This window comes from Cystoisospora suis (assembly GCF_002600585.1).
Source record: "Cystoisospora suis strain Wien I chromosome Unknown contig_3187, whole genome shotgun sequence".
In the NCBI taxonomy this organism is placed as follows: domain Eukaryota; phylum Apicomplexa; class Conoidasida; order Eucoccidiorida; family Sarcocystidae; genus Cystoisospora; species Cystoisospora suis.
Window position 1 is genome coordinate 22,951 of NW_027155982.1, and position 10,407 is coordinate 33,357.

Sequence of the window (10,407 nt, forward strand, 5' to 3'; positions counted from 1 at the left end):
GTTTCCAGGAAGTGCCAACCATTGCTTCCTTACGCGTATGTACACCATCGCGTTGCCCTTCGAGAATCCGGCATAGAAAACATACTTGGGAATGTCCGCGCAGTGACCTTCCCTGGGTATAGCTGTGTATCTAGATGCCAAATGAAAAGTAGATATACACCCATATGCGTACACAGAAGAAAGAGCTAACTTGAGACACAAAGAAAGAGTGTCCATAAGAGAGAAAAAAGGATGCATGCTCTTTCTTAAGAGTTTACTTTGAGAAGCTCCGTGAAGAGTTCGTCGGCTTCGACCTGGCGGTTGACAAAGATAATTATTGACCCGTACTCTTGCCACTCCCCGAGGAGCTGAAGCAGCCTGCAATCACGATATCCACCGAACACACAGAACACAGACACGCTTTAAGGAAAAGTGAAACAAAAGTGTTTTTTGAAAGAAAAAAGATATCCACTTTTTGCAGACTGTATGATGATCCGGCAATACAGGGCGCCAAATGCACACCTACACCTGCCACATAGTCGGCCCGGACAGAAACGACAAAAATCCAACCAAGTGGGGTGCAAGAAAACGACACAAGATGTCAGACACAGAACTTCCGGCGGTTGTCTCAAGAGGGACGATATGGACACACCCCCCCCAATGCATTCATTTCGTAAGCTTTTCATACCATACGGATCGCTTCAAAAAGGCACTCGTTCAAAATAATGCGCCCATATCAGCAAGGCCTCCTCTGTCACAACAGCGAGCACACACTGACGAGAGACGTGACGACAGATATCACCCACCACGATAACAACCCTACTCCTAGGCCTGAGTGGTTGATCGACAGCATGAATACTCAAGGGAACAGGAAAACGTGCAAACGGGTTACTGCCGTAAGTCCACTAGGAGTGACACACGCATTTCAAGCCCCTCCCAAGACGGACTGACGCTGCTCAAAGAGGTATAAAATGTTTCCAGCCTTTCAATTTCTTCGAGTACTAAGACCCGACGAACCCTCCTATCTCCGTCAAGCCTCTAACAGTACTTGTCTACTTCGAATACATGAACATCGAGAAGTCGCAGTCTGACGTGGGAGGGACGCTTCAAAAAGCAGGGAAGACCCAACCCAAAGACGAGTTGTGTCTCACCTAAAGAACTTTCTTTCTTCTTCCATAACTTCAACATACTGCTGGACTGTCGCCGCCGTGCGGCCCTTCTCACCCACGATGATCTCCAGGGGCTTCTGCAGAATGCGACGCGCTAACGCTGAAAAAGAAGAAAACAGGGACAGGCGTATCTTGTGAGTGCATACACGCGTAATGGTGAGGAACACACACAGCCGTAGCTTGCGTTGACGTCACCATGTATGTATATCCACTAGAAACACAGGTATACACTACAAACTATACAAGAACGCCCGTCAGTACAACAGAAAACATCTGGAGCACGTTGCTATGCATAACAATGATCGAATGACGTGTAGCCTCTCGTATAATATAATCGTAAAGAACTAGGAGCTATGTACCTTGTTCCCGGAGCTATATTCAGTGTCTCGGGTGCTAGAAAGCCTAGTAGCGTACTTCGCGTCACCCCGTTTACCTGTCAGAAAGATGCAGCTCGGCATTATCCACTAAGGGATGCTGGGTTACTGCGGACCCCCAAAATAAAGCACGTATGCTACTACCGCTCAAGCACATGCTCTTAGAAATCTCCTGGCTTCTCGTGCTCCCAATGATGTACAAACAGCCAAGGAACTCGAACGATTAACTCGTCGATGCTCGCACAACCGCATCATGATGCCGCTTCTTGAGCTCCAGGTGGACACCTCCCTACCCGACGACTCCTAAGCCGTTGCAGACTCGGAAAAAAACTCGATAGACTGGCATCTGACTGCGCGAAAGCGTGATTGCAAAGCGAACAGAATGGCAGCTACCTTAGGTGAGCAGAAAGACACGCGTCCGAATCACGTCATAATACTAATAGAGACTACTGACATACACACTCTCTCCTGAGCAGTAAGGAATTGCCCACACAACCACGCATGGAGAAAAGTGAAGAGCCTACCCTCGATATGAGGTGGAAATGTAGCTGAGAATAAACACGTTTGACGATCTGGCCGGGTAGATCCAATGATGGCAGTTACTTGAGGCTCAAATCCGAAGTCGAACATGCGGTCTGCTTCGTCTAATACAATGAACGTCACCCGCTGTAGACAAGAATAAAAGAGCGAGCCGAAGTGCACTCGACGACGGGCATCAACCACGTCTCTACGAAAAGCCCTGTCATTGTTGATCCATGTACAAGAACTGGAGAATAGAGAAATCGGACGAAGGGTAGTCGTCAACATCTACGCCTGCAGAAAGAGTTGCGAGATGTCCGGTGTTTTGAGATCATCTACCACTCTCAACCTCGTGTTTTCTTCAGATTGTGTCCCTATTCTCTCTTGCTCTCTGCGCTCCAACAACCTTTTTCTCCCCTGAAAGTTGCTACGACTTGTCTTGACAAAGGTCAAAAAGACGCGGGCATGCAGACACTAGATTCTCCTGAAGCCACTTCACCCTGGCCGTACACACATAGTCCCTGCAGCACGACACGTTGAGCAGGTGAACACAAGACGGACTGCGTAGTAGCCGTACTCGCTCTGGTCCTAGAAACCAACAAATGAGCGCCGATGCCTCTTACCTTAAGAGAAGTGACCCGACCGCCGTTCATTGTGAGAATATCAATCAGGCGACCAGGGGTTCCGACCATAACATCCACACCGCGTTTAATTGCCCCTAATTGGCTGCGCGTAAAAAAAACGGAACGAATGCACAGGAACATGTGTGCACGCGTGCTTGCATGCGTCGACGAACAGAACACGAAGACAGCAGGAACACAATCCTTCTCCTTCTGACAAGTGTCCCACGACGAGAGAATGTGGACGGACACTCGTCGCCAAAACAGACATGGTACGTGCAAACCTGCATATACAGCTACATCGGGACACAGGCAACCGTCAGGAAAAAGCCGGCTTTTTGAATGAAACATGAGACACATGCATGCATTCGACATCTCCCTGTTTCCTGTCCTCATATACCTTATATGTATGCAAGCATAAAAAAACAAGGTGGTCTTCTCAACTGTTCCCCAGAAGCCCGACAACTATCGGCGAATGTGTAACAGCCGCGTCCCTGCTGCTTACCCAGGAAAAGGCATGTCACTGAAGATTGTTGGTCTTACGCACAGGAATATATATAGAGAGTGAGAGACAAACGTTACCACACACGACTTTCGAAGATACGCCTGAACATTGCCGCAGTCCCTCATCTCTTCGAAAAGCTCTTCTGATACACAGAAACTGTATGCACGTTAGACTACCACATATGCTTGTCATACATACGTCTTGATAGCAGGAAAGAAACGGACAGTGTACACGTCTACGACACTAACGTAGATACAACATGCCTCTCCCCCCCTCCCGGTCCCCACTTACCTGCCAATGCCTGCTCCGCCGTAACAGGCGACGGCAGTGAGATCCACGAGCTTGCAACATCTGTTGATTTCCTTGAAAATTTGATTTGTCAGTTCTCGAGTCGGTGCTATCACCTGAGAACAGGAAGAGAGACGGCGAAACCGACCCTTCAAACAAGGGGAACTTCTTCACCAGCTGAGTGTGCACGCATGCATGCAATATCTCTTTGTGAACAAAAACTGCCGACGTTGCACGCGAACGTACGCACACCGAGAAAAGCAGAACATGTACCTGTAACCCTCAATATAGATCGCACCCGCTTGAATACTGCCTGGAACAGTGTTTCGAAAGATTCATTCTGTCTGCACATACCATATACATACTGTTTTTGTGCACGTGAGAGAAGCACTGCGGCTGGTGTGCGTAACTCTTCTGTAATAACTGAAGACGCGAACAACGCTCGCTGAAGGAAGGCGGCGAGCGTCAGAACTGACTGACCAGTCCAATGGCACCATCTTTGAAGTCTTTGTATACAACAACCTTTTCCTTGTTTCCATCCTTCGAGGTCTTGACTTCGTCCTTCTTGTTCATGCTGGCGCCGGTAGCGCCACCCTCTCGTTCTCCCCCCCCTTCCCCCTCAGCTGCCTGCAGCTTTTTGTTCGCCAGGTAAGCTTTATACTGCTGCTTTACACTAACAACATGACGCACGAGAGGCAGGGCATACGCTAGAGTCTTCCCGCTCCCTGTCTCCGCAACCGCAATCACGTCTCGCCCACACATCAAGCATGGAATTGCCTGCATTTGAATCGGGAACGGCTCGGTGATGCCACGAAGTGTCAGGTACTGAGCAGCAGTATGAAAGATGTACAAAAACAAAAACAAGAGAAAGACAATCAAGTTCAACCGAAGGCGTATTGACAAGAAAAATTGTAAACGAACGTGAGCATATCATGGGACTGCTCTAGCACGAGCTGCAATGAGAAAGATGCAAATGCTCCGGCAGTACTGCGTTTGTCTTCGGGGCACGAATGCAGATATTCAGATAGGCGAAAGGAACTGTCAAGACCGAGGTGAAACAAATCCTTGCACCAATACAATGAGTTAGTTCACTTGGGAGCTTCTCACACTATGCTTTCAAACAGGGCTGTAGTGACTCTTTCAAGACAACGGGCAATTAGCTCAGCGACGGGACTGCTATTGAGACGAAAAAAAGTACCACCTACACAGACCGGCTTATACTCTATCCCCACACGTCGCACATACGTGTCCATATGCTAATTTTACAATATGACACCTCCTGAACCTGGACACCGAAAGAGAACTGGACATGTTTAAATATACATACCCATACACGTTCACACTTTCTCGTTAACGCCGAGAACCCACACCAAGGGGGCATACCGCATGCGGGCCACCACATATCCACCACGGAGTGAACACCCCACCCTTTTTTGGAAAGCAGGCATGAAGACGTCATGCCGCCCTGCAACTCGCGTGATGCTAGCTCGTTCTCTTTCCGCCTACTGTCGTACAACCAACGCTGCATGCAGTTCCGTATTCTTACCCTGGGCAGACACACCACTGTCCCAAAGTAAGAATACGACCGTCCAAAGAAAGTCGCAATAGAATACGCTAATCTGCTTCATTGTGAAGAGGGAATGGTATCGTGTGGTCTCCTGGTCCCCCTCTCTCACTCCTCCTGTTGACCTTACCTTTGTGATTTTGTCAGGAAGTCCGCATTGGAAGAACGTGCGGACTGGCCTAGGGCATTGCTTGCCTCTGACTCGAATATTTCCATGTGTTTTTCGAAGGGCATCTACCTCATGGTCTTTCATTTGAGTCAGTTCCCTGACTTGGACATAGAGATTCTTCTTGATAGGAGGATACTCAGTTGCCTCGTGATCGACTGTAGGGAGCTGCTTCTTAGCTCCTACTTTGAGAAGTAAATCAAAGTAAGACAAGTTTTCCTCATCTCCTTCTCCACTCCCTCCTTTTCCTTCCTTACCGTCTTCAGCATCATCTTCATCACTACTTGAAGACTCATCTCCATCGTCATCTCCTGAAAAAACCCTTTCATCTTCTTCTTCGCCTCTGTCCTTCTTCTTTTTCCTCTTCTTTTTCTTATCTTTTCCTTCCTCATCGGAAACAGCAGAAAGTCCACCCTCTTCTCCATCTCCCCCCCCCCGTCCTTTCTTCTTACCGAGAATCGACATGATGGTCTCCCTACTTTGACGCTCGGCTTCCGCCGCCTTTTCTGCTTCCTGTTTCTTCCTCTTCATTTCCTCCATGAACAAGCGATAATAATCATCTTCACCGTTCTCTTTCTCTCCTTCGCTCTTCCCTTGTTCGCCTTCACCACTCCCACCCGCAGTTGCGGCGGTCGTCTTCCCTGATTCTTTGTCCTCAGGCAAGATTGAAACAACTGATGAGGACTCTCCCTCTTGGGTTCCTTTCCATCTTTCTTTTTTCGTCTCTACGGCTTTCGAATTCTGCATGTCTCCTCCTGCCTGTCTGTTGCCACCGTCTTCTGTCTCATGACTCGTATGTCGGGCATCGGCCTCCGCCGCCTCTGTCTTAACGCGTGACAAAAGAGAGAAAGACTCAGGATCTTTCTCATGTTCCCCTACTGCAACGTCATTCGATGAAACCGTACTGGCTGATGGGGCATCCCTCCGTCTCCGTGAAGCATCATCTCCCAACATACTTGGAGCAGAGGACTGTTCTTCTACCGAGGACGGCTTACAAGGAGGGCCCGCTTGTTCATTCGACTGACTTGACGAACCTTGTTCACCACCCAGACTATTCAGTGTCTCTGTCTTCACCACACCCTTCTTTTCCTTCGCTCCCCCTGACGAAGCCTCGGTATTTTTGCTACCTTCGCCTCCTACGGACTTGACTGCTGATGTCGAAGCGGCTTCACTTTTTTTCTTTGCATCTGCAGAGACAGGAAGGAACTGATCTTCGAGTTCCTCCCACCGTGCAATTTCATCTAATGAAATGATCTTCGGCGGTGCCGGGGTCGCTGCTTGTTTTTCAGGCTTCTTTTTCTTCTTGTCACTAGACAGACACCGCAGTTCAGCAACATGTCCCCGTTCCTCTTCCTTTGCAGCATCAAGCTGGAAAGACACACAAAAAGGAGTGAAGAGTTACCATACCAAAAAAATGAGACTACAGCGAGCCAGACCCAATAGTATGGAGCTGAGAGCCCAGCCCGGAAACACGAAGGAAAAAGCCGAAGAGACGGACGCGAACACCCGACCCCCTGCATGCACACGCTATGTGTATCAAGTAGATGTGTGTATTGCTATGCATTTCCATGCACGTGATGCGCTCAATACAAGCCATCACAGAGTCGTTCCTGGCCATCGCAAAGATTTTTTACCGAAGGAGGAAAGGTCGAAGGGAAATCCACGGCGGAGTTCTACGGCTCGGCGCCAAGCAAAGCAAATCAACAGCGTGATACACGGTGCGATCAACACGAGTTTGCTCACAAAGACTGTACGCCCCCATACAGGAACGCTTTAAGCCTACTAGACGAGGGAACAAGGCTATCCACAGTCATGGAGAAGTGAAAAAAGTAACGAGAAATGAGGCCAGCGTTCATTTCCGCATACTCAAGAAGATCCCTCCCACGGAGACAATCTGAAAGACAAGTACCATCCCGTGCACTTGGTCTGCGTGTACATACGGCAGAAGTCCATACAGAAAGTCTTCGTAGTTACTTTCTTAGACACCGCTATGAAGGCACTCTTACACACACAAGACCTACGCGGATTCAGCAAATACACGTACAGACCCATATGGCAAAGTAGATACGTATCCCGAATGTCGCAGAGAAATTAGAAAACGCGCTTCCAGCTATCACGGCTCCAGCCGTGAGCAAGGGAAGAGTGCCACACTTCCGAATCACTGACAGAGAAGAAACAGCTCACTTCCTCCTTTGCCTCGGACTCCAGCGCAGTCATAAAGGCGTCAAGAGGATCGTCCGTTTTACTCTGGGTAGCAGCGGTCTTATGTTCTAACGTGCGAAGCAGGAGTAGCTGCTGATGCTTTTTTGCTTTTGCCTTCGACATTTTCTGCTCCTTGTTCTTCCCCTGTTGGTCTCCCGCCTCCTTCAGCTCCGTGGCGGCAACTGCTTGGTCTTCCGGTCGGCCTTGCACTTCCTCATGCTTAACTCGTGGAGACCCTCCTGTCTTCACCGCGCTCCCTCCTTCTTCAGTGGTCTCTGATGTCCTAGTAGGGGCCTCACTCTCGACTGGCTTCTCAGCGTCCACTGCCTTGCCCACTCGTGCCTGTCTGGCGGCTTGTGCAGCAAGCATAGCCATGGCCTGGGCTGCAGCCCTAGCTGCTTCTTGGGGAGCGTTTCCACTGCTTCCTCCGAGTCTCCTTGACTGTGGTTGTTTCACGTCACGACTCTCACTTCCTCCCGTTGACAGAAGGAAACCGGGACCTTGAGTAGTCTCAGTGACTTTACCTGATGGTGGAGGAGACCGGCTCTTCGACGCGGCAACGGGAGAAGATGTTCCCCCGTTTGAAGGCAGAGCGGGAGTCGAGCTTTCTCCCGCAGCCGCCGAGATACTCAAACTACGGCCAGATATTTGCTGCATTTGACGCAGGGCTTTGAAACGCTCTAAACGACTTGCTTTCACCACGGGTGCCTCGTCTGTGACACCTTTCTCTCGTTTCTCCTTGTCTTTAGACTCTTTGTTCCGGGGAGATTTCTTCTCTCCGAGAGAAGGTGACGATGTTCTCTGAGACGCTGCAACGGGTCCGCCAGCGCCAACACTCAAAGGAGACCTCGGGCGACGGGGAAACGAAACGCTTGGTTCATTCGAACTGGCGTCTTTCGTCTTGAGCGACTCTTTCAGTCTCTCTAGTCTACTCTTCTTGACCTCAGGAGAAGAACTGCCACAACCCCTGCCTGTGTTCCGAGTCTTTTCCGGCGTCTCAGCCCTGTCTTTCTTCTCCTCGACCCCCGCACTCTTGTCAGAGCTTCTTCGTCTCTTGGCAGTACTGTGTGCTCGATCTCCTCTTTCCGACTCCGAAGAAGATGATGTAGAGTACGACGACACAGAGGACGAGTCTCTTCTCCTCCGACTGCAGCTTGACCTTTCTCTACTTCGACTGCTTTTCCTTGTCCTCTCATCCCCATCATGGCGCCGTGAAGTGCCATGCTCCCTGTCACGGTGAAGCCTTCCTCTTTCCCTGTCCCTCTCCCGGGGACAATGTGACGATTTCCGGTGATGCTCAACGTGTCGGGAACTGTCTATGTCTCCCCTCCTTCGGCTTCCGTTGCGAGAGGAAAGATCATCTCTCTCCTCGCCTCTGCCATCCTCTCCTCGTCCCCCTGAGTCATGTCTGTGTCCTCGGCGGTCCCTTCTTCTATACTTGTCGCTGCTAGTATGGTTGCTGCGACCCGCCAGTTGAGGCGAACGAGACCTCTCTCGCGACGACTCTCTATGGGTATGCCTATGACTTGTCCGGTGATTGTAACTTCTCCCATCCCTGCTATGCGAGAGGGGGCTCTGAGATCTTCTGTAATGCCGTGAGTGTCGGCGACTATCCGCGTCGTCTGAGGTTCGGCCCTCCTCGTGACGCCGGGGTCGCCGGACAGAAGACGAGGAGCTCATTCTCCTACCCCGTCGAGAAAGTACACCGTCGGAAGAAAAAAACGGCAAAAAGAGACACCGGCGTCGAAGACAGACGCTGCCGCTTCCTCGTGGGCTGCGGACCCTACGTTCAACGCATGAACTATACGCAGAGCCAAAGAAGATTTGCCTACTACACTTCCAGCTGGGAAAAAACGACGAATGGTAGCTAGCATACTTAATAACTGGATACAGTGCAAGGAGAACTGGGCTGGCAACTAGAGAGTACCTTTGAAGGACGCTGTGAATACGAATGGCAGCGGACTGTAGTCCTCCGAGTAATTCGATAAGAAGAACTGCCCTGGCGCCGCGTACCCGAAAAATACAGGAAAATGGGCAGTATGCTGACGGCGGGCCAAGCACAAAGTGAAAGACCACGGATGGGTTTGTAATAGCAACAAAAGAAAGCCTTCAAAGTCCTGACGTGTGGCAAAAGTGGTGGCTATGCAGAGAAAAGCGGCAATCGGTTATCAAAGCTATAATCCGGGCAAGAGAGTAGTAAGTTAAGAAGCCCCTTGGATAGGGGCTTTGCGAGCCCCTCAACGACCTCAAGAGTTGAGTATACGCCCCGTGTACGAAAACAGGCGCATATGTTATAAAAGAAGACGAATAAAGAAATGCAGAGCCTATAAATCGTGTCGTATTTGCGCGACTGGTGAAAAAGCGCAGCTTCAAGACGCCTACGGGGCACGGTCATATGACGAGCCGATAGGCGCGACGCCACAAGAGAAGAGCGCAAGCTAGAAACATTGCGCCTGGGATATGAAGAAGTAAGAGAGACGTGCAGAGCAACTGGGAGACAAGAAAATGAAGAACGGAAGGTAAATCCCAGCGCATGCAAGATCGAGCGACAGAAGAAAAACACAGAACCTTTTCACAAATCTCGGGAGCTGGTGGTGCCACGCGTATTCTCCGTGCCTTCACATAGGAAACGTGAAAAACGGTCGAGGATAAATGCAAGACACAGATCTTAGGATCCAACAGCGTACGCTCTGTAATGTTCTGCTCGGTACCCGATCCAGGCCTGACTGGAGAGAAGCAACTACTACTCGAAGCATCGCTTTAGAAAGGGAACAGCGCGTTTTCTGTGTGCGCCGGGAATAGAAACCGGAATGCGCAAAGCCATCTGAGCAAATAGCCGACAGGGAACCCGATCAGTTGTTCATTCCAACGGTACCATTGCCTCTCATGACTCCAGTGAACTTTCATCGAGACCGTGGCGCCTGTTGCAACACGGAACTTACACCCGACACAAGAGACCCTATGTCTCCTGCAAGGTCGGAACCGAATGTACGCCGAAGAATCAGCCGATGTGAAGTCACC

General features: G+C 50.1%; 1 protein-coding gene across 1 annotated transcript in view; it reads right to left on the reverse strand.

Annotated features, from left to right (window-relative positions):
* The window catches only part of CSUI_006332 (atp-dependent rna), a 17,027-nt gene extending 6,620 nt beyond the window's left edge, over positions 1–10,407 (reverse strand). The window contains exons 1-8 of the mRNA XM_068066495.1: positions 7,369–10,407; positions 5,149–6,552; positions 3,935–4,279; positions 3,458–3,570; positions 2,665–2,767; positions 2,047–2,188; positions 1,131–1,248; positions 258–357 (exon numbers count right to left, since the gene is read on the reverse strand). Coding sequence (XP_067921528.1) covers positions 258–357; positions 1,131–1,248; positions 2,047–2,188; positions 2,665–2,767; positions 3,458–3,570; positions 3,935–4,279; positions 5,149–6,552; positions 7,369–9,066 — 4,023 coding nt within the window. The 5' untranslated portion in view covers positions 9,067–10,407. The remainder of the gene's footprint in view (positions 1–257; positions 358–1,130; positions 1,249–2,046; positions 2,189–2,664; positions 2,768–3,457; positions 3,571–3,934; positions 4,280–5,148; positions 6,553–7,368) is intronic.